We start from the raw sequence: 23,024 nt of genomic DNA, 5'->3' as shown, positions 1-23,024 counted from the left end.
GTGGACACGCCAGGGAAGGCCTAATCATGGCAGGGCCGGCCTGCAGGCACCTCGCAGGAGGAAGCAGAACCCAGCAGGGGGGTCACTGGGGGACAGCAGGAGGGCCCTGGCAGGCCCAGGAGGCCCTCCCCAGCAGGCCTGGGCGCAGGAGCGCTTTTCAAATGTCCTTAAAACACAGCCTCCAGAGCTCTGGGGATTCAGAGCGGCAGGAAATCAGGGCCCATTCCTTTTCTGTCCCCATGCCCAGGACAGTCGCTTATGCAGATGCCACTTCCATGCCGGGCAGCACGGATCCTCTGCTTCCTGTCGCCTGGGATCTGAGGTGCGTGGAAGTGGCCTGAGAGCAGCGCGGGCCGGCGGCCATTGTTGCTGAGCGGCTGTGATTGACAGTGGGGCAGAGACACAGCGGCCCGGGCGCAGGCTCGAGGGAAGTCTTCCTCAAGCTCCTGAGGAAGTGGGCCTCCCGAGAGGTTGAGTTTTTGCTGTGGGGACCGGAGGACTGTGGGTAAGCAGCAGGTGGCTTTGGACACAAGGAAGTCACCAACTCCAGGGCCGGCTGAGGACCTCCCTCTGCACACCACACTTGGGCCACACATTCAGAGGAGGGTTCTGGAAGCTTCTGGACACAGAAGCGCAGGAAGCTGAGAGCAGTCCCGGTGGTGAGACACGCATCGTAAGGTCAGTGGCGTGTCCTCCCAGCCCCCAGGAGTCCTCTTGCAGTCCTTTCTCAGGAAAGAATGGCCTCCACCGGCCAACCCCCGGCTCTCCTCCCGCCTCCTCCTGAGCTCCCTCAGCTCAGCCTGTTGCCCCTCGGGCCGATGAGAACTTTTTGTCAAAATCACGGCTCCACGTGGGTAGGTGACCGCTGGGCCTCAGTGACTGTCCTGTCATCGCCCTCTCCCATGGCTGACCTTCGCTCTGCCCGGAAACACCTCCCTCCACTTCTTCTGGCCCTCGCCAGTCTTCCTCCTGTCTCCCTGGCTGCTCCTCCTCTGTCCTGTGCTAAGTCCCCTGGCCCCTGGTCCCTAAGGCTGGCTTGCTCCAGGCTACAGGCCTTGGGCCCCTTTCCCTGTCCTGCTCCGCCCTTGGTGAGCTTGCTCAGCCCTGAGCCGATGGCCCCAGGTGCACAGCACCCCGCGCCCCGCAGGCTCAGCGCTACCACTGAAAACCCCATGTCCCTCAACAGCTCTTCTGGAAACGGCACAGCTGAGGGCCAGCCCCCTCGCTGGTCAGGCTAAGACCTCAGCACTGTCCTTGACTTTTCTCTTTCCTTCACGCCTGGTATCCGAGCTTCAGAAAATGCTCTTGGCACTACCTTCCCTCCGATGTCCCCCACACCAGTCCCCGTGGCGGCCACCCCTTCCCGGCCACCTCAGCCCTCCCAGGAGGCACTGGCCTCCTCTCTGGCCTTCCTGCTCCTGCTTTTGCTTCCCCTGGTCCTTTACTGTACGACAGGATCAGCGTCATCCCACTAAAACAGAAGTCTAGTAAAACAAAATCGCAACGCCACGTACGACAACTTCAAAAACACCAAACGCCTAGGAGCAAGTCTATCAAAAGACGAGCAAGCCTGCTGTGCTGGGGAGGCAGAACAGGGCCAGAAAAACAAGGAAATAAGTAAATAAATGGGAGATATCCCATAGTCATGATCCGAAGATGCGACATTAAGACGACCCCTGAGTGACACAGCAATACAACCCTTCAAAACTCCAGCAAGCTGGCCAGGCGCCGTGGCCCACCCGTTATCCCAGTGGCTTGGGAGGCTGAGACAGAGGATCACAAGTTCCAAGCCAGCCTCAGCAAAAGTGAGGCGCTGAGCAATTCAGTGAGACCCTGTCTCTAAATAAAATACAAAATAGGGCTGGGATGTGGCCCAGTGGTTGAGTGTCCCTGAGTTCAGTCCCTGGTACCTCCCACACACACACACGCACAAATCCCAGCAAGCTTACTGCAAGAAGTGGACTAGTTGATTCCATAATTTATATGGAAAGACGAAGGATCTTGAAGGGAGAAAACAATTTTGAAAAACAACAAAGGAGTTCTTAGACTACTTGATTTCAATAAAAAGAAGTCACTGTCCCCAGGATCAGGTGAGGAACGCTCTCTGCACACCTCACCCTGGGCCGCACTTTAAGAGAGGGTCCTGGAAGCCATTATAAAGCTACAGTAGCCGACACAGGGCGGCGCTGGGGGCAGGAGACAAATAAGTTCATGGAATGGGGTCGGGTCCAGGAACAGACCCCCACACAGAGGACAAGTCGGTTTTTAAACCAAGACGTCAAGTAGTTCAATGGATAAAGAAATCTTTTTCATATGATGTTAAGAAAACTGGACCTGGTTCACTTCATACCCACACAAATTTGAGATGGATAATAGAAATAACCATAAAGCCCAGAATCCGGGGTTTCTAGAAGAAAACTTAGGAGAGTGTTTTCATACCTCCCCCATGACGATTTCTTGGCTGGTACGTAAACGTGGACTGTTTACAAAAATTAAAAATTTCTGCTCATCAAAGATGGAAAGTATTAAGAAAAATGAACAGAGAAACAGGTGACAGACTGGGAAAGTTCCACCATCCAGGCTGTGGAGAGAGGAATCATATCTTGATTAAATAAAGAACTCCTGAAAGTCAACAAGAAGACCGACCCAATAAAAAACGGGCGAAGCCCTAAACAAACTCCCGTGGAAGAAGGTGTACAAATGTCTAATGGGCCCCATAAACAAAGCAGGGCCACGCGGAGCTGCCATTCCCCACGGAGAAAAAGACGGTCCCCACCAGCCGCCGGGGTGAGAGCAGCAGCCACCGTCGTTCACTGCCGGGAGACTGGGGGACAGTCCCAGGCCGCGGGGAGCTCAAGCAGCACCTTGTGATGCTAAGGACGCACCATGCCATGACCCACGCCGTCCCCTCCCGGCTCTGTAGCCAGCTCCACCCACAGGAAGACTTGCCCAAGAAAGTATCAGTGTTATTCATACCAGCCCATAATAGCCTTCCACTAGAAATAACCCAAGTGACCGTCATCGCAGGAACCAGTAAACAAATGGCACCAGGTTCATACCAAAGAGGACCGAGCAGTGAAACAGGACAGGATGTCCGCAGCCCAGCCACACGAGCGAGCCTCGCAGGTCTGTGCCGGGAGAGGAGCCGGACACAGAAGAAAACAAAGCACTTGATTCTGCTCCTGTGACATTCTGGAACAGGCAGAATTAACCTTGAGGGACAGAAGTTAGAACATGGGGCCCCTGGGGGAGGGGGCGGGTGACTGATGACAGGGACACAGGGACTTTCTGGGCTGATGGAAACATCCTGGATCTCGTTCAGCATGAGGTTATGTGGCACATACGGCTCTGAAACTCGAAACTTAGCAAGTACAATCTGGGCTTGTAGTGCCCGGGAACTTCACCACGAGAATCCAAGTCAGCCCGGGTCTAGGACGGAGGGACGAGGGAGGGAGAGACTGAAGTGTGAAGCCCAAACTCGGGACGGCCTTCAGACCCAAAATCGGCGACAACGCAGTGGCTCTTTCCCACCCACACTTTGGCTTTCCGTAGTTTCAGATGCCCTCAGACAACGGAGGTCTGGAAATGCTAAGTGGAAGTTTCCCGAAACAAACGATTCACAAATTTTAAATGACTTTTGCTTTAGTATATCATTATGATTGTTCTGCATTTCTTTGTTTGCTTCCTTTCTGAGACGGGATCTTGCTCAATTGCCCAGCCTGACCTTGGACTTGACCACTGGGATTGCAGGTGTGGGCCCGGACCCAGCACTTCTGCGCTGTCATTAGTTATTGCTGATAATCTTTACTGCACCTGATCTGTAAGTCAGACCTTATCGCAGGTGCGTGATCCCGGGGAAAACAGGGTCTGGGTCAAGCCAGTGCTCCCTGTGGCTTCTGTTCCCCTCGGGGTTCTCAACACACACCTCCTGGAAGGGAAGGGGACCCCCTATGTCCTGCAGCCCCCAGATACAAGCACTGTCCGCCGTGAGATCAGTGGGGGCCAGCACAGGGAGCAGGAGGCATGGAGGTGACTGGGTGTCCAGGGTCCTGGGCGCAGGAGCACCGCACACAGGCCACTCTGAACAGCAGCCAAAACCCGGAGGGGGGCCTGCTAGTCCCGAAGGGCCAGTGCGGGGTCCCTCGTAGAGGCCCCAGGGCTGGAGCAGCTGGGGGTCCAGGGGCTCTTGAAAGTGAACAGCCAGCTCCATCCCAGGACGGGGGGAAAGGACACAGACGCCCTTAAGGGACAGAGAAAGCCACAAAAGCACGGGAGGGATCAGAACCAGGAGGCTGCAGAAAGGCTTCCCACAAGGGAGCTGCCATGTTTTAGGAAAATATAACAATAGGGAGAGTCTTGCTAAGGTGAGAAACTGCCCCACTGCGCCTCCTCCCAAATTTCAGAGCGAAACTCATTTCCCATCATAAAGAGCAACAAACGACCTGTGAAGTAAAATCCAGTCGACAGTCGCTAAGAGAGAAAACAGAACCCAGGCCAGAGTCACATTCCACAGACACAGAAGCACACCAGAAAGATCAGCAAAACAGAAAGAAAACACAAGCTGCAGTTTTAAAGACACTAAGAAAGCCAGTGTGGTGGTGCACGCCTGTAATCCCAGCGACTTGGGAGGCTGAGGCAGGAGGATCTCAAGTTTGAGGCCAGCCTTGGCAATTTAGTGAGATTGTATCTTAAAAAAAAAAAAAAAAAGAAAGAAAGAAAAATGCTGGGGATGTAGCTCAGTGGTAAAATGCTCCGACTTCAATCCCTACTACAAAATAATTTTTTAAAATTTATTTTAATTGAAAAAAGGACTGGCAATGTAGTTCAGCAGTAGAGCACTTGCCTGGCATGCTCAAAGCCCTGGGTTCGATCTCTGGCACCAAATAAATAAATAAACGACCATTAAGAAGCAGATACAAGACAGAAATGGGTGACAATTCAGGACAGAAATAGAAATTTAAAAAGTAAAACATAAGTTCAGTAATGAAGATCAGACTATAAGGAGCTTGAAAGTGAATAAACTGTAACGCCTTATGAGAGATATAAAGGAAAAAGGAGGAAAGGAAAATTGTAAACAAAAAAGCAATAAAGCAACAGGTCCACAGGTTTTGGGGGTAATGAAATGTTTCAAAATTAGACAGAGAAGATGGTTGCCTAAGACTAACTAATACACTCAAAAGTTCTGAATTTATAGTATGTGATTATATCTCAATAAAACTGATGCCTGCAAATACCTGTGGCTACAGATCCATGTCCCAGTGACGTCCCAGCTCCAGGCATTAAACCATGGTCTCTGGCAGCAGAACAAATAGAAATAAAGAAAAAAGTGAAAAACATCCCAGAGGAAGAGACAAATGTTGAAGGCAGGCCATGGAGACCTACATGAGGACAATAGGTGTCCAGAGTAGAAAAGTAAAGAAAGGGAACCAAAAAAGTCTAAAAATGTAATTCAAGGTGGGGCTGGGGCTGGGGCTCAGCGTAGAGCGTTTGCCTGTCACATGGGAGGCCCCTGGCACCACATAAAGAGAAATAAAATAAAGGTGTTGACAACCACAACTAAAATTATATAAAAGGTATTGTATCCATTTCCCGCTAAAACTTTTTTTACAAAAAGAGATTAAAAAAAATGTTATTCAAGGGCTGGGGATGCAGCTCGGCACAGAGCATTTTGCCTGGCGTGCCCAAGGCCCTGGGCTCCATCCTCAGCAAAGACAAATGAATGAATGCGCTGTAGTGCTGAGGCTAGACTGGAAGTATCGTGGTTATTAACATTTTATTAACATAAAATGGTTATGTTATTTGGAGATAGGGTCTAGCTAAGTTGTGCAGGGCCTCACTCCATTGTGGAGGCTGGCTTTGAACTTGCAATCCTCCTGCCTCAGCCTCCAAGCCCCTGGGATTGCAGGTGTGCACCATCCCGCCTGGCTGTTTAATCCTGTGTGTCTCTAGAGAGCTCTCTGTGTGTAGGGGTGCACAGGGACAGCTGTGTGTTAGCGAGATGCAGGTATGGACGTGTGTGAGGAGGTGTCTACACGTGCACAGTGCAGGCCGCCGGGAGAGCTGGAAGCACAGGTCAGCAAAGTCAGCAAAGGCTCCTTGAGCCAGACTGTGGTCTCAAAATACCACTGGCCAATAAAACCCAAGACACTAGGCTCGTGGAGAAAGTCAGGTCCCCGTTTAAAGCAGCAGAGGAGCTAAAGAGGCCAGGGCTGCTTGTCTTGCAGGCTAGCAGAAAAGCTGTCAAAGCCCCTGGAGTCCTTCCAAAGTGGAAGGACCAGGCAGGCAGAGGAGGCCACCACAGGCCAGAGATGCACCCTTTCACCTCCCTGCAGATAACGGTAGCAAAGGACCGAAGCACGTCTAATGGGCTCAGATCCACATACAAGATTTAAGCCCGGACTGGACCCCGGGGCCTCGTGCGAGCTGGGCACGTGCTCCATCCTGAGCTACACCCCAGCTCCGATGCTAGTGGAAAATCAGATGCATCCCCGCAGGGCAGGGGACAGGAAGCAAATTCACTCCTGAGGACTGAGGAGTTAAAGGGAAGGGCTGAGCCTTTCTCCGGCTTCTCCCATGTGAACCCTGCGGCGGGGGCAAAGAGCAGGCGGGGCAGCCCTGTCCTCAGGTGTTGTGGCTCCCTGTGCTCTGGGCACAGCGCCGTGACGGCATGTACAAATGGCCTAGACACACTGCTGTCCCTCGGTCTTGCCAATGTGCTGGGACAGAGCAGGCCGAGCAAGCCTGGGCAGGACGGGCACCTGCTTAGCTTCACGGGGAACCTAGGATCTGCGACTTTAATCTGTGGGAGCCAGGTCACCCTGCCCAGGTCTCCCACAGACAGAGAAGGGAAAGGAAATGGACGCAGGGGACCAGCAGGTTAAGAGAAACTCCAAGCTATTTTTTGTAAGAGTGAAACCTCTTTCCTGTGTCGCGGGATGTCCATGCAGGGGACAAACAGGAAGGAACAAAGCGGGTGTCAGCTCAGGCCAGAGGCCCCTTCTGGGGACGGGGAGGAGGAAGGGTCCAGGAGGCTGGCCTCCCCCAACCCTGGGAGCAGCCTCCGGGCTGGCGGGCCTCACCAGCTCTGGTTGGTTCCGTGGGAGTCCCCGGATCTGGTTTTTAGTTTACAACTTTTAAAAGTCGGAAACAAAACAACAACAACAACAAAACCACTCGAAGCCCACACCTCACACACCCGAGCCAGGTCCTGTCCCTTCTTGCTCAGAATCCACCCGTGGTGGCATTTTTGTAGAGAGGACAGCTATCAGTGGCCCCGGTGCCGGCCCGTCACCCCCCACGGCCCGCGCTGCCCACTGCAGCTGTGGGACTCTCCAGGGCGTCCCCTCGGCGTCCCCTCGGCTCGCCAGCTCTCCCGGCCACCTCCTGGCACACCCCCTCACCACCTGCAGGCCTCTCTCAGCGTCCCCTTTCTGTCATGTTTTCCTTGAGCGCCTGCCAAAAATGGCCCCAGACACGGCTACGGGCCCTCTCTCGTCCACAGCACGTTTGCCCCCAAGGCGTCCACACAGCCGCAGCCCGGCTGGTCTGCCCCTCGGTGGGGACAGGGCTTTCTGCTGCTGGGCCTCTGGTGCCCGATCAGTGCCTGGCACTGAGCTCCAGGTGGAGGCGACTGTGACACTGTCCTACCTGGCACAGCCCTGGCCAAGACACCGTGCCTGGAGAGGGCAGCTCCCCTTACAGAGCAGGCCTGGGTGGCGCTCAGCCCGGCCAGCACAGGTGTCCCACAGTGGCTTGGAGAGCCGCTGAGCACAGGGCAGGAAGCCGCAGGCTTCATACCCAATGCCCACCCCGAGGGGCCGGGGCTTAGAGCCACACCCCAGTGTCCAGGGAGGGTTGAGCCCCGGGCCCGGGGCGGGGTGCTCCTGTGTGGATGTGATACACACGTTTTGCTGGTAAAATTGGTCTCTGCACCAAACAGATGGTATCTTACAAGGAGCACCCTGATTTCCACGGACCCCCTCGCCCCGTCTGGGGACAGCTGATTGAGTTTCCTTCTGAGCCCCGCATCACCTCACCCTCAGGCCCACCCTCTCCCCACTCTGCCAGCCTCTGGGCTCTGCCTTACTTCCGCCCGGAGCTGGGTCCTTCCGGAAGGCTCTCTGCCCCCCTCCACCTAGCCAAGCTCCTTCCACACTCCGTGAAGCCCTGCTGGGACCCCCAGATCCTGGAGCTTCAGGGAAAAGAAGACCCCCAGCCCCTGCTCAGCCCCCCGTGTCCAGGCGAGCTGAATCCCGCTGCCGGTCGTTCAGCTGAGGCTCGGCAGGGCGCGGGGTCAGGGGGTCACGGGGGTTCACACTTACTAACTCATTCCATCCACCTGGGAGCCCCACAAGGCAGGTAAACTGAGGCACGGTCAGCGACTGGTGGTGCTGGACTCTGAGCCCAGTGTTTGGGCTGCGGCGCTCCCTTTCCTAACTGCCACGTGCCAAGAGCAGTTAGAGGCACCTGTGGGGTCAGCAGGGGGTGGCTACAACTGTTGGGGGTCAGGGGAGGGGTCATGGAGGAAGGGATACCATGCTGGGCAGTGGGGAGGGGCTGGCCATTCTAGGCTGGGATAACAGCAGGACAGCGGCCCAGTGCAGAAGGCTAGCTCTTCCAGGTGGCTGGGCTGTCACTGGGGTCTGGGCTGCTGGGTCAGTGGGGGCCCATGTTGAGTCCTGTGGGTGGCCGGGGCATGGAGGGGTTCTACCCCTGAGTGAGGTGGTCCGATCAGGGTGCTGCTTCCTGAGAGGTGGCGTGAGGAGGAAGGGGCGGGCGGGACTGTGCACCCGGCAGTGGTCCCTTCTCTTCCTAGCTCCCCCTCTCTCTGGGGGAAGAGCGATGACTGGATCTCTGAGAATCAGTCTCCTCTTCTGTAAAATGGGGATGGACATGGCCCGGGCCTTCTGGTGGCCCAATCCAGCCACCGCAGGACATGTGCCCGCAGAACCTGGCCAGGGCAGCTGCTGGGAAGAGTGGCCTTTGTCGCATCGCTCAGAGCCAGGTGGGGCAGGAGGCCCTACCCGAGAAGGCTCTGGGAGTGGAAACACAGAGTGACCCCAGGCCTGGCCACCGATACTCACCACCACCTCCAGGTCTGAGTTCAAGTGCCGCTGGGTGTCCGACATCTGCACCAAGATCTCCCCTAGGGGCAGGAGGGGCTGTGGCTTCAGTGTGGGGGAGCCTGCCCTCCGCCCTCTTCCCACACCCGGGGCTGGATTTGGGGACCAAAGTCCAGGGGTTTCCCAGGTAGCTCCTGGGACTCTGCCACCCTTGTCCCAGCCCTGCGGCAGCCCTGCAAGGAACAGGGAGGAGCTTGGGCTCCAAATCAGCCTCTGGGCTCAGAGCTGCAGGCGGGGCCTGTGGGGTGGGGACTCCTGGAAGGGCCAGTGGGCAAGAGGACCCCACTGGGCCCCAGAATGTGGGGCCTGGGCTTGAGGGGGCATCAGTAACACAGGTGGGAGGCCCGACAAGAGCTGGGAGGAGTGACCCCCAGGCCCAAGAAATGGGGTGCCGTGGGGGGTAGTGCCTCACCCAGAATCTGCGAGGTGGAGCTCTGCAAGGCCTGCTCCCCAATCTTCTGGATGGCCCTGAAGTACACCTCAGCTGCCTCGGACAGGGCTGCAGGAGAGAGGGGACGTCCAGCCCAGCCCCAGCCCGGCCTCTGTCCCCGCCTTCTGGGTCTCCCGCTTTGGTCAGAAGAGTGTGTGTGGAGGGGACTTCTGGGGTCTGGAGTGTGTGTGGGTGAGAGGGAGGAGTGCCCTGGGCAGAGTGTGGCATTGACCAGGGGCAACAGAGCGGGCTCTGCTCCAGCCTGGCCCTGAGCAGGATGCTCCACTGTGTCCGTTGCAGGTGGGGTGCAGCCTCTGTGTGTGCCCGTGAAGAGGGTGTGCACAGGTGTGTAGAGAGGCTCGGGGCAGGGCTTGGCCTGGGGTGGGGCAGGGCTTGGCATGGGAGTGGGAGAGCAGGATTTGATTCTGTGGTCCCATGAGGCAGGGCGAGTGGTGGCCTCAGCTTCTACCCTGTTGGGTGCTGAGAGATGGGAGTGGCCACACGGGGCCGGTGAGGGTGACTGTCCACACAGGGGTGCTGCAGTGTGCCTGCAAGGGTGGCCAGCTGTGGTGTGAGGCTGGGTGCAGAGGTGGCACTGGGTCTGGGAGTGGGTTTTGTAGGTGGCATACAGGTGACACAGCAATGAATGTCCCGGTGTGCACTTGACTCTGAGGGACCCGCAGGGCCTGGTGCTCACTCCCGGGGGCATCACAGGGCACAGGGGGTGTGGACTGCGCAGGAAGGGCTGAGCATGGCCTCTCTGGCTGCAGCAGAGCAGGTGAGGTGCGTGGGGCTGAGGCTGAGCCCCACGTCTCGTGTGGGCTGCAGAGAACATGGGCTGGAGCTCAGGGGACTGAAGCAGGTGGGCGAGGCCGAGCGGGGGGAGCCTGGGCACCTGAGACAGGGCACTCACCGTGAAAGGCCCGTAGGTAGTTGTTGCCCAGGTACACCAGGTTCTCCAGGGCAGGGTTGAACTGCTCCATGATGCTCTGGACCCAAGGGCAAGGGAGGCAGGGCACGGAGATGAAGACAGGGTCAAGGAGCAGGGGCACTGGCCCTGCTGAGAAGCCTCCAGCCTCCGGGAGCCGCCCGGAAACCTGGGGTGACTCACGACCTGGCTCTCAGCTGCAGGTCCCTCAGAGGCCACTTGGGCAGGCCCATTTTAGGCCAAGGTCCCCTCACAGCCAGCCCCTGCCCTCACACCTGCCCCGGCTCCTGGGATAGCCTACTTCAAAGATTCTCCTCCTCCCTGGGCTGAGCCTGTCCATTGGCAATGGCCCTGTCCCCGTCCAGGTCTCCCAGGGCTGAACAGATGGGGCTGCTGAAAGTCGCCTCAGGGGTGGGGGTCAATCTTGCCCTTCTCAAAGAGACCCCTGGGAGCAAGTTTACGGCTGAATTACTGTGGGTCACTGTGTGTTGCTCTTTGTGATAGTCCAAGCCTTGGCCTTGGCCTTGTGTCTTGATTCAAATCCCTTCTATTGTGACCTTGAACAAGCTGTTTAACCTCTGTGTCTCCGTTTTCTTATCTATCAGACGGGGTGGTTATTTCCTACTTCACAGGTAGGGTGATGTGAGGCTTACATGTAAAAGGGCCCTGCGTACAGCAGGAGCTCAATAAGTGCCTATGGCGACTGTGGCAACCTCCGGAGATGAAATAGTTCTGACTGAGATGATTAGAAATGGGAGAGACAGAGACAGAGACAGAGAGCCCCCATTCCCCATGCTGGGCCGGCTCCCCCCATCTCGGCTCAGCTCTTCAGCCCTCTGCGTGCAGCTACAGCCCGCCGGGCCTGGGCCCCGTCCTCCTTGTTGAGAGCAGGCGCAGTTGGGGTCCTGTTGGGTGGTGTGGCTGACGGCTCCAGGAATGCCCATTCCCTTGCCCACTGCTTGCCCAGCCTGGCCCAGGCCCTCCTTCCCAGACAACCTGCAGCCTGAGGCTGCCCCTGCTCCTGGAGCAGGCCTGTCCTCCACACCTGGCCCGGGCTGCCACATGCTCACCTTGTAGATGGCCATGGTGGACCTGTAGAACTGGTCCATCTCGGGTGCCATTAGGGTGGCTGTGCCGGTGCTGAGCAGGAGGCGGGGAGCACTGAGGGTCGGTCTCTACAGGCACCCGGGGTTCAGTGGGCAGCGAGGAGGCTGCAGAGTGCGGCCTGCAGATGGAGGCCTGCCTCAGAGGAGGAGGCCGCTTAATTATTCACCAGCCGGGATGTCAATGCGATCTGGGGTGTAACCAGATCCGGCGGGGAAGGCATCCTGTGACGCGGGTGGGTTCATGTGACCTGCCCTTCAATTATTTACCCCAATGAGGGAAGGCCAGTGGGCATGCGTGCACGGGCCACTCTTCCCCGTCACCTCCTCTCCCAGGACCCCCGGCCCCGGAGAAACCCTGTCCTGCCACCCACCTCCCCAGGGCCCTGCCTGACGCACTCCTCTGGGCCTCCTGGGAACGCCTGGCAGGAGGCCAGCTCGCAGGTGAACCATCACTGTCCTCGGACCTTGTCTGCTCTGAGCCCCTCAGAGCTGCCCCTCGAGGGGCTGTGGCCGCTGAGGCACATCCTCTACTCCTCCAAAGGCCGTAGGGGAGGCGCGAACCCAGCCACCAAGACGGGGGCCCTGCTGCTGGCCGTCTCACCGTCCCCAGGTCCCTGCCTTGCCCGGTCTCCAGCGGGCTCTCTGCCTTCCCTCACCATGAGCACGAAGGCCCCTGGGTCCCAGAAGCTGCCTCTGGACACCCCGTTGGCCTGTGCAGGGGAGACCCTGAGGAGAGACTTGGTGTCCCTTACCCAGAGGGCCCAGAAAGAGGCCAGGTCAAGGCTGAGGGAGCGGGGTGGGGACAGGGCACGCACACCACAGGCTCGCCACACAGGAAAACTTCAGTCCAAGCCATTTATTTCACAGTTTGGGGGCCCCTGAGCCCCTCACCACTCTCAAGCCGCTTCCGAAGGGAAGATGTGAACTCACAGGGTAACCTTTGAAAGCTGGGAGGGCTCTCGGGGTGGGGCCAGAGGGTGGGGTGCCTGGCGTGTGCTGAGGGGCAAAGTCAAATGGGGCACGCGGCTCCTGGAGCCCGGGCTTCCCTGCTGACAGAGTGGGGGGCCCCATTTCTCCAGCCCCGACCCCGGGCGAGCAGGACGGAGGGCTGCACTTGCCGGGGACTGAGAGCCGCGCAGGCCCCTGGGAGGCCGGCCGGAGGCACACTGGGCACCCTTAGTGTTAGCGGCCGGGCGCGGGGCCACGGGCCAAGTCAGATGTCCTTCACAGTCGGGAAGCGGGCCAGGGACCCTGGGCTTTCTGGGTCTGGAGTGACAAATGGTGGGGAAGGCAGTGGGGAGAGGCCTTCAGAACCAGCCTCAGGCAGGAAGGTGCAGGCTCCGAGCCCCATCCCTGGACGACGACGGAGGCGTGGGGCCCTGGCTCCGCGCCACGTGGTGGGTGGCCTCACCCAGCTTTGCAGAGGGGCCGGGAGGGGCTCAGGGCGAGAGCAGCAGCTGGACGAGCTTCTGGAACTGCTCCCGGTGCTCGTAGATGTAGACCTCGGTCTCCCAGAGCGCGTTGATGAGCACCGCGTCACTGACCTCGTCCAACATGATGTCCGTGCCCAGCTGGGGGTTCAATCTGCACAGACAGGAGGAGGTGTCACCGAGGGTGCCTGGCCTGGGAGGGCGGTCTCCAGGGGTAGAAAGCCCAGGCCGCCGGCTGGGGCGGGGTTGGCGGCCCGGCCTGGCCTCACCTGAAGTACTGAATGCCGACCATCTCGCACCAGGCCCGTGCCCGGTCCACAGCCCGCCCATCCGGATCTGTGCACTGGGGAGAAGCAGCCTGGGTGAGAGCCGAGCCTGGCCCTGGCAGTCCTGGAGTCCCCCAGACAGCCCTGGGCTCTAGTGCCCATCTGCGAGTGACTCTGGGCAAGTCCCTCCCCAGGCCCGGGACTGGCCTGGCTGTGCAATCTGGGGCAGTGGTTTCCCATGTGGCTCAGCAGTCTGTTCAGGGTCCCTGAGTGGCAGCGTGGGCAGCAGCTGATGGACAGGCCCCCTGTCCCGCCCCACGGCTCTTGTCCGTGTGTATTCTGGGCTTCCACACGGGGTTCTGGGCGGAAAGGGACCCACAGCTAAAGGACATCTGAAAACCCCACAGTGGGCGTGGTCCCCAGAGCTGGCCAAAGAGGACCCACAAAGCCTGTCACCTCGCCCTTCATGGAGGGGCTGACCTCGCTGGAAACCCCGAGGGAAGTGGGCCTGGGGAGAGGCCCACACTCACACAGTCCACCACCATCTTGCCCAGCTCCTTGGCCCCAAAAACAGTCTTGGCTAGTTCCCAGGGGTTGCTGGGGCGGAAGACATCCACACAGGTCACAGGCACCTGTGGGGACCTCCCAGTCCCCAAAGAGACGACGATGGAGAGTTTCTTCACCTTGTTGGCCTGACCCTGTAAAGAGCAGGACGAGGGGAGTCAGGGGGACGCTCACTGCAGAGTCGCGCGAGGCCCTAGGCCAGGGGCTGGGAGCGCCGCGCACCTGGGCTAAGCCCGGGTCCTGGGTGCCCTTGCAGGCAGGGTCTGGCCAGGGCTCAGCGACAGCCCCTCTGCTGGAAGGGCTGGCGTGGGCACCACCGTGGTCTACTGGAAAGCACCCTAGGTCCCTCCACGTCCACCAGCTGTGAGCACACCCGGCCGGCCACACACTGCCCCAGACCCAGGCTCCCGGGGGGGGGGCGGGAGGACCCCTCCCTGTGGACTACAGGTGTCCACACCATTATCCCACGGTCCTCCAGCCCGGTGTGGCGGGGCGGCCACCCCACTTCACAAACGAGGAACCTCTGCGCAGTCCGGCAGGAGGGAGGCCTCCCTGGGCTACGCAGTGGGATGCAGGGCCGAGGCGGGGACCCGGGGTCCTGGGGGCCACCTCAAGTTTGCTCAACCACCTCTGTTGCCAGTTTGCCGGGTGACAATGGGGTGAGCCCTCCTGCTCTGGGCCCAGGCTCCTCATGCTGAATGGCATGTGACTTAGACTGGGCACACCTGAGTCCCCCCATGTCACCTCTGACTTCTTCAGCAGAAGCCCTGCCTGGTCCGCCCCAGAGGGCAGGTGCTCCCCGCCCCAGGGCCACACTGCTTGCCCAGGCTGCCCTTCAGACAACCACTCAGCAGGCACCTCTGGCGACTCAGGCGCTGTTCCGAGGCCTCACAGGCCACTGTGTGACCATCCCCGGTGGGCACCATCTTCACCCAGCTCAGCAGCTGGCGCCAAGCAGGAGCAGAGGCAGCCGAGCCCCCCGCTGCCCCATACTGCCTCCCCGGGGCACCAGGGCCTCCCGCCCTGCCCCAGCTCCTCAGGGTGGGGCGGCTACTTGTCCTTCCGACACTGTCACTGACTCTGCACCTCTCCATCCCCAAAAGCCTCGGGACAGGTCTTGTCAGATGCGGAGCAGCCTCACAGCCCCACCTGCGCTCCATCGGCACCTGGGAGCCCAGAGGGTGGGACCCGGGGGTGTGCTCCTCAAGGGCAGGCCCACGGCCTGGGCTGGGCAAGTCACGGGTCCACAGGACCCATGCTGCTGCCACTGACGGCAGACGGAGTTAGCGGATGGCAGGATCCTCACGCAGGGCCGCCTGGACCCCAGGGTCCCTCTTACCACAGTGCTGCAGGCCGGAGCCCAGGTGGCCAGGATCTAAGCGGGCACCACACAGCCCTCCAGGGCCACGCAGGCGAGCGCAGGAGTGGGCCATCGCCTGGCCTCCCCCTGGCCTGAGATGGCGCTCACCTTGCGGATCAGGTCCTGGTTGTACTCGTGGATCTCGGTCATGGCGTCCAGGGTGGGGTTGTTGGCCAGCAGGCCGCCATCCAGGAAGCGACCATTGGGCCGGAAGTAGGTGGGGGCCGCCCCGCTGCTCCGGGCTGCTCGCCACACCAACTGGTCTGGGGACAGGGAGGAGGGTGGCCGAGTGACACAGGGATGGCAGAAGCTTATACATTCCAGATCTCAGGGCGTGCGTGTGTATGCGGGAGGGGGTGCAGAAAGAGGGGACCCGGGCTCTCCGTGACCCCAGGCCCTGGCCTCCTGGGGAAGGCAAGACCACCGAGGACCTGCTGGGGCCTGCCAGCTCCCCGTGCCCGTCCTTAGCCAGGCCAGGCCAGGGCGATGGGGGGCTGCAGGGGTGCGGAGCCCGATGGCAAGCCTGTCACTCCCATCCCCACCCTGCGGCAGCGCAGATCCATCAGACGGCCTTAACCTGAGGGGTGAGTCGGGGGCTTCAGGTTGGCACTGGGGCTGAAGCGAGGCTCCCTGGAGGCCTCCGGGGCCTCGTAGTTCCGGAAGAGGTGGAGTTCGGCTGGCTGCCGGTCAGACAGCGTCCCGGTCAGCATCACCCTGGGGAGAAACACACAGGATGGGCGTCCCCCCCCAGCTCTCCCGGCTGGCACTCAGCTGCTGCCAGCTGCCCCCATCCACCACCCTCCCCGCACAGAGGTCCCCTGCACACTGCGGGCGGGCAGATCCACACACCTTGCTGAGCCCACCTGGGGTCAATCCTCAGGCCTAGTGACCTGCTTCTGTGAGTTTGTCCTAAGAATGTGCCACATGGGTGGCAGTGTCCATTATTAAAGCAAAACGTGCCCATCAGTGGGACAGTTCCAGATACTGCAGCTCATCCCCCAGGGGACAGGTGGGGCTGCGGAAGGAGATGGGAGGCTTCATGCACGAGGGCGGGAGGCCAAGTCGCAGGACTGCATAGAGAAGGCTGGGGCCTCTCTGCAGGGTCAGAGGGTGAATCTGAACGGCCCCGTGTTGGTTCTTGGTAGCAGGGATCTGACTTTGGGGGCGGGGATTACTTGGAAGCTGCAGCTCCAGGAAGGGAGTAGAAGGAGAACTCACTGTCACCTCTGATGCCTGTCCTTTCCAAGAAACAGATGCCCTTAAGCCTCCTGGCACGGCCCCTTAAAAACTAATAGGTAAGCCAGGCACAGACATGCCTCCCAGCGACTTGGGAGGCTGAGGCAGGAGGATAGTAAGTTTGAGGCCAACCTGGGTGACAGCAAGACTCTGCCTCAAAATAAAAATTTTGGGATGGGCTGAGAAGTAGCTCAGTGGCAGTGCACCTCTGGGTTCAATCCCCAGTGCCAAAAACAGAGAAAAAGAAAGGGAACCTGATATGTATCTAGATCCCGGCTCTTGGATATCCCGGCTCTTGGATCTGAGACTTGCCCCCTGGAAGATCAGCCCAAAGGAACAATCTCAACCAGGATGAGGGCTTCCTGTGACTGGAGCTCACAGCAGCGGGACTGACAGGGAAAGCCCAGCAGGAAGGGCAAAGGGCGAGGAAGAGGGAACTGTTTTGCAACCGTTCAAACGAGGCTCACAAAGGGAGCTCAGAGGAGCCCAGACATCTGTTATGCCCTGAAGAAAACATAAAGGCAAGGGAACAAAATACTGTACAGGAAAGAAACGCTAGTTTTCCATTCCCAGGAATACCGTGGGAAGATCAGGAAGAATTCTGCCAAAGAAAAAAAACGTTAAGTGCTGAAAAAAATCATAGACTTTTTTGGTCCCGGGGATTGAACACAGGGGCCCTGGATGACTGAGCCACATCCCAGCCCTATTTTGTATTTTATTTAGAGACAGGGCTCACTGAGTGGCTTAGCACCTCACTAAGTTGCTGAGGCTGGTTTTGAACTCAAGATCCTTCTGGAAATGGTGTGGCCAGGGCTCTCCCAGAACAAAGACAAGGGGAGTAACTACGTGTAGGAGGTCAACTGTGTTGTGACTCTATGGAACCCCAGTCAGAAGTGTGCTACCGTACGGGGGAGACGAAGGGACTAGCGCTATGGGAACAAGCCAGGGACATATAAGACTTTGAACCTGCAGCGCTCGGCACTCAGGGCTCAGCCTTTGGATACAAATCTGCTGGGCCAGTGCCCGCACAAATAAATGCTGCTTCCCGCTGAAAGCCCGTGTCCTGTCTCTCTGTGGGAGAAGCCTGCAACAAAGGACCACGGAGGAAGCAAACAGCTTTATTATGAAAGGAAATTCTCCCTATGCCTCCAGGCCTAGCTCACACTCTGCCTCCTCCAGGCAGGCCTCCCTGACCACCTACCCTCAGTCTACCTCCTTTCTCTTGCTCCTCCGGTCAGCTGACGGACACTGTTTAACAGCCTGCTCTGTGGCAGGCACTGTGCTTGAATTGGGCTACAAAGAAAATCAAGGGAGCCATGTCCCTGCCTTCCAGAACTCCCAGCCTTGTGGCAACCTTACTGCAGGGTGGGGTGGGGTACACTGTGAACTGCAGAGCTTCTGGAACCTCTGCGGCAGGGCTGCCTGGCCTGGCTGCTGTTTTCCAGCTTATCTCCCAGCCTCTCACCTCCCAGGTGCACCCTCCCTCTTCCCCTCCACACAGAGGCTGCAGGGAAGAGGTCCCAGGTGTGCAGCTAGGGGGAAAGCCCCGGGCCAGGCCGTGGGTGGGGACATCAGAACAGTGTCAGGCAAGGAAAGGCGAAGGCGTGGCTGCTGCTTAGGCACTACCCCCCCAACCCAATGGTCACTGAGGATGGGCGAACTGAGGGAGGCTTCTGCAGGTGCAAAGGGCTGAGTCTGGAGGACAGTGGGAAGAAGCCACATAGAGAAGCCAGAGGCAAATCCCTGCTGTGTGTCTTCTCCTTCCCTAGCCCGGCCTCAAGCTCAAGAAGCGGGTCCAGACCTGCCCGAGTCCCACCTCAGGCCACCTGAGTGGCATCCTTTCCATCCAGCCCCAAGGGAAGGCCCGGATGCTGGGCTTGGTCCTGCAATGACCCTCTTGGGGTTAGGTCTCTCAAACAAATGCTTCCTGGACACGTGACTGTCCTTTAAGCTCCGGCCTCACTATGAGCTCCAGTCTGAGGGCCTTAAAGCAAAGACAGCACCGCGGCTGTCCACTTGACACCGGGCTTCTGAGCACGGGAGCAAGCGCTATCTGAGTGTGAGAAAGTGTCCAGCCACATGTTGTAAAGGCTGGGGCTCCTTTGGCCTGGGCAGCAAGAACTGTGCCTCCGTCCAGCTTAAGGGAGGCCCAGGCTCTTTCCAGACAGCCAGGCCCCTGGCCAGGTGCAGAGGCACGCAAGAGGTCAGGCCCCGCCTTTGCCCTGGGCTCTCGAGAGCCCAGCCTCCTGCAGGGTCCCTGGCCCCACAGGCCCAGGGCCCTCCAGGCGACTCCTCCCGAGGCCGCAGGGTCAGAGCTGCAGGCGGAGCAGGGCCCTCTGCTCAGGCCCACCGGCACGGCGACGGCTTACTTGGGCTTCTTGACATCGGTCATCTTGGTGTGCTCCCCAAACTCCCGCTTCAGGAACTCTTCCAGGGGCCCGGACTCGTAGGGCCGCGAGCCCCGGAACACCTCGTCCTTCATGCGGAAGTACACACCGCGCATGTAGGCCATGGATTTGCCTAGAACAGGGAGGGGAGCAGTGGGGGACCAGGACTCCACAGAGCATCCCGCACACAGGCCGGCAGTGGCAGGAGGCAGGGGAGGGAGGCGGTGCATCTTCCATGGGACTGCACCTGAACTTCCGGACCCTTCCTGACATCTCCCCTCCCACGTGGACAGAAAGCGCCCTCCACAGCCCTAGGGCTCTGGGCCTAGCAGTGTGTTCACAATTTTGCAGTACTTTCTTTAAAGAAAGGCCCTCAAAGTGTACAAGTATATAAAGGCCCAATCTGGTGAGGCTGCTCCTCGCAGGAGGTTCTCTAGATAGTGTCTCGGCCCCTGTCACAGCTGTGGGATGACGGTCCCTGAAGAAGGTGGCCCTTTCCAGAGAGGCTGGGACTTCCACCAACTCTGCTGGCCAGGTCTCATGCCCTGGGCTGGTCCTGAGATGACTCTTCTCTCACAAAGACCAGAAAGGGGGAGAGAGCTGGGCGGAGCCAGACACCAGACCTGCCTCTGCCCCAACTCACTGGGTGACCTGACCTGGTCCTCAGATTCCCTGGCTGCCACCTCATGGCTATGGTGAGACTCGTCAAAACAAACTTCAGTACCCCACAAGACTGCTGAGTGACGGAGTTCCCTGCACCCTGCCAAAGGGCCACCCTCCAGACGGAGCGCTTGGCAGCCTCCTGGGCAGGCAAAGCCCCTGCTCCTGCAGCACCCTGCACCCCCAGCCTGGCCTCCTCACCTGGCCCAGCAGGTGCCCAGATGCCTGTACCTCCCTCTGACTGGGTTCCCCGAGACGGGAACTCAGCTCTGCATGCCCAGTGCCCAGCAGAGGCATGGCTCACGGGCCTCGATGGCCCCTACCCTGGGGTAGGGTCCTCCCCTATTGCCTCTAGGGCCTCAGGTCACCAGGATCTAGATTTGGAAAGTGGCCTGGAGGTGGTGACCAGCACCAGGCAAGGGAATGCCAGCCAGGGACATGGAGGATGACGCACAGCTGGCGGCAGCTGGGCGTTGACTGAGCCTCACGTGGCTTCAACAGCTCCACAGAGAAGCCACTCAAGTGCCGACGTGGGCCTATATGGTGGCCTGTCTACTATGCCGAGCACCCTGTCACCTCTGCATGGCTCTGTGGAAGGAGACAGATTCATGGCCCATGAGGCCTGGGACATAGTGGACATAATGGGCGTGTGGGGGACTGCTTTGGCGTGAGCAATACCAGGGATAAGCCCTGTGACTCTGGGCCACCCTGACACCTGGGACCTTAATTTCCAGGGCCCTCCAGGGCTCTGGCCTTCTGTGACTCCATGGCTCCTCATTCCTGACTGTCCACTCCAGCCACACGTGCAGGGGCGGTGACGACCAAGGTGCTGCCTTGCAGGGGTGGAGGTGGCAGCTGCAGGACATGGCCTCCTACACTAGCCACACCCTTGAGCTGAGCCCCCACCCGGCCTTGCTCCGTCCAGCCTGGGGCCCTCCGGCCTGCAGGTTCCCTCAGAGCCCACCACCACTTTTTTGCAAGGCTATGCCAATGCACTGGCCCCCGTGAGGACAGATTAGGGCCACCCTGCCCGCCCGCCCCCTCTCTCGGGGGCCGTGCTCACTGTGCAGAATGGCCAGGGCCAGGATGCCCCCCGTGCTGGTCCCTGCCACCCAGTCAAAGAGGTCCTTGGTGGCCACGCCCGAGGCCTTCTCGATGGCGATGAGCAGCTGGATGATGACCAGGCCTTTCACGCCCCCTCCGTCGAGGCAGAGCAGGTGGTCGTGGCTGCAGTGAGGACAGTGGTGGTCACGAGGGAGCTGACTTCTGCACCGTCAGTGCCAGCCCCCAAGCACGGGCACCATGGCGCAGGCGGGGACAAAGCCAACGAGGCCTGCCACGGAGCCTCCCTGCGCAGGGCACACGGGGAAGGTCAGGATGCCGCGGGCCAGGTGCCATCCAGGGCACGCACACCAGGGTGCCATGGAAATGGGGGATGTCCAAGGTTCACTGACATCTCAGGCAAGGGGTGACAGAGCCACAAGATCTGGCTGCTGGCCTGGAAGCCGGACTGCATGGGACGTTAGGAGTGCTGTCCCTGTGGGCTGGGCAGCGGCTGTGCCTGAGAGCAGCAGAGGACCCAGGTCGGAAGGACCCTGGCGTGAGCCTCCATGCTGCACCTTGAACAGGTCCCTTCCCCTCTCGCGGCCTCAGGCTCTGCTTCTGCAAAGCGAGGTTCCCAATCCTCCCTAGGAAGGCCGCTAGGAGGAGGGGAAGGTCACCCCCAAAGAACCCGCCAACGTGTGCTAACAGAGGTGGGGAGTCCTGTGGGCTGGAAACCCACTGGCTGTCGAGCGCCTAGACCTTCACTCTAGGCACCAGAGCCGGTCCCTCGGGGCAGGGCTGGTCCCTCTGCATCCTCACCCAGGCCTGCTTCCTGGGCCTAGGCACACAGCTCAGGAAGCCACCACCATGCTGAGGGAGGGGACGAGGCAGCAGGTGGACACAGAGGAAAGCTGCTGCTGGGATCTCTCCAGAGGGGCCCCTGAGGCCCTCCCGCGCCTCAGACCATGGCAAGGTCAGGACCACACCGTGTTGGCCCTGGCACCCAGCTGTAGGACTACACTGTCCCCAGGATCCCGCTCCACTGTTACTAAGGAGCCAATGTAGGACCAGAGGACTCAGCCTCTGCCGTGACTGCAGGAGCAGAAGAGCTGGCTCCCGGGGGCACAGGGGAGAGCCTGGGCTGCAGGGCACCAGGAGAGTTTCACCACAGTCCCCCCGCCACACTGCACTTACGTCCGCTTCTCATCCCTCAAGGAGCTCAGGATAAAAGCCGGCTTCCGGGCCCGGGAGATGTGCATGAGGTCCTGCAGTTCTGCGAGGCATAGGGCAGGATGCGCTGGGGCCAGCAGGTCCCTGACCCTGTGCCCCACAGATCCCCAGAGCCAATCTGGAGCTGTGCCCACCCACTGTGCTCCCACCCACGTCTGAGCCCTGGCCCCAGAGCAGAGCTAAGCCAGGGGCCACAGGCCTGCCAGGGAGAGGCCCCACTGCTCTGGGAAGGCTCCCCACCCAGTCCAGCTGCTCCCAGATTCTCCTCGGTGTCTTCCTCCTGAAACCCCAAAGCACGAACTCCCGAAGTGCCCTGTTTCTCCACGCGTCAGCTCATGCTGCTGACAGCCACCTTGAGGCATAAGGATCATGCCCAACCTAAGCCAGGGCAGGCCCCAAAGAGGCTCCAGGAGGCTCCATAACTCCCCAAGTCATTCAGCCAAAGGGCTGTGGAGGACACTGCTTGGAGCTGAACTACACGAATGAAGGGAGACATCCCAGCAGCCTTTGGACTGCTCGTGTCCTGGTCCCCAGGCGCCTCCAGGCTCAGGTCCACCCGTCCAGTCTTCCTCTGTGCCCAAGCCCCCACCCCATGTTCACCCTCCTAACAAGCAGGACAGCCCCCAATGGCTCCACCCAGCAGGACCATACGACTGTGACCCTAAAGGCCACTGCAGGGAGGCCACTGGCAGCAAGGCAGGCAAGCTGCACCCAGGCATGGAGCTAGAAGCAGCCAAGGAAGCAGAAGACTGGGCGGGAGGCAGAAGCAGACAGCTGGGGACGGGGCAGGGAGGGCGCTTGTCTGGGCTGAGAAGAGGAGACAGAACCAGAGCTATGGCCAGTGAGGGGCGTGGCGGGCTCCACGGCCTCGCCAGGCTCAGGCATTACCCATATGCTGCCACAGCCCAGGCCCACTGTCCAGCCTGGCGTGGGTGACTGCCTGCCTGCAAGATGGAAAGATACAGGGGGGGTGACTGGAGCTCTCGGGCGACACGTTGGGGACAGAGGCAGCCGCAGCTGTGTCCCTCCAGAGCCCAGGCCTGGCCAGCAGATCCTCTGCTTACCATCAATCTAGGTCCCTGAATGGACTAGGCGACAGAAAGCCCGGAGTAGGGTCTGGTCTGTCTAAGGCTATCTTTGAGGACACCTAGGGTGCACAGGGGCAAATGCTAGCTGCCGGGCCACACTCAAAAGCATGTAGGTCACTGAAGGGGCCAGCAGGTGGCAGACCAGGCCTCGCACTGGAAAGGTTCAAACAATG

General features: G+C 59.7%; 2 protein-coding genes across 11 annotated transcripts in view; both read right to left on the bottom strand.

Moving 5' to 3' along the window:
* The window catches only part of Baiap2l2 (BAR/IMD domain containing adaptor protein 2 like 2), a 28,503-nt gene extending 16,716 nt beyond the window's left edge, over positions 1-11,787 (bottom strand). Inside the window, exons 1-4 of one of the 2 annotated variants that reach the window (XM_078052753.1) lie at positions 11,551-11,787; positions 10,466-10,541; positions 9,535-9,621; positions 9,084-9,145 (exon numbers count right to left, since the gene is read on the bottom strand). In XM_078052753.1, the coding sequence (XP_077908879.1) occupies positions 9,084-9,145; positions 9,535-9,621; positions 10,466-10,541; positions 11,551-11,601 (276 nt within the window). In that variant the 5' untranslated portion in view covers positions 11,602-11,787. Of the gene's footprint in view, positions 1-3,059; positions 3,207-9,083; positions 9,146-9,534; positions 9,622-10,465; positions 10,542-11,550 lie in introns of those variants that run through there. The other variant, XM_078052754.1, reaches the window with a different exon arrangement.
* A 640-nt stretch (positions 11,788-12,427) lies between these two features.
* Positions 12,428-23,024, bottom strand: part of Pla2g6 (phospholipase A2 group VI) — a 48,966-nt gene continuing 38,369 nt past the window's right edge. For 8 of the 9 annotated variants that reach the window (XM_021724417.3, XM_021724416.3, XM_013357277.4 and 5 more), the window contains 8 exons: positions 21,728-21,806; positions 20,553-20,716; positions 18,812-18,962; positions 15,784-15,920; positions 15,315-15,469; positions 13,813-13,980; positions 13,286-13,359; positions 12,428-13,170 (listed from right to left, as the gene is read on the bottom strand). In XM_021724417.3, the coding sequence (XP_021580092.1) occupies positions 13,026-13,170; positions 13,286-13,359; positions 13,813-13,980; positions 15,315-15,469; positions 15,784-15,920; positions 18,812-18,962; positions 20,553-20,716; positions 21,728-21,806 (1,073 nt within the window). In that variant the 3' untranslated portion in view covers positions 12,428-13,025. Of the gene's footprint in view, positions 13,171-13,285; positions 13,360-13,762; positions 13,981-15,314; positions 15,470-15,783; positions 15,921-18,811; positions 18,963-20,552; positions 20,717-21,727; positions 21,807-23,024 lie in introns of all 9 variants that reach the window. The other variant, XM_021724418.3, reaches the window with a different exon arrangement.

This window comes from Ictidomys tridecemlineatus, chromosome 6, assembly GCF_052094955.1.
Source record: "Ictidomys tridecemlineatus isolate mIctTri1 chromosome 6, mIctTri1.hap1, whole genome shotgun sequence".
Lineage (NCBI taxonomy): Eukaryota > Metazoa > Chordata > Mammalia > Rodentia > Sciuridae > Ictidomys > Ictidomys tridecemlineatus.
Note: the sequence above shows the minus strand (reverse complement) of the source record. Positions and strands in the feature narration are given on the sequence as shown.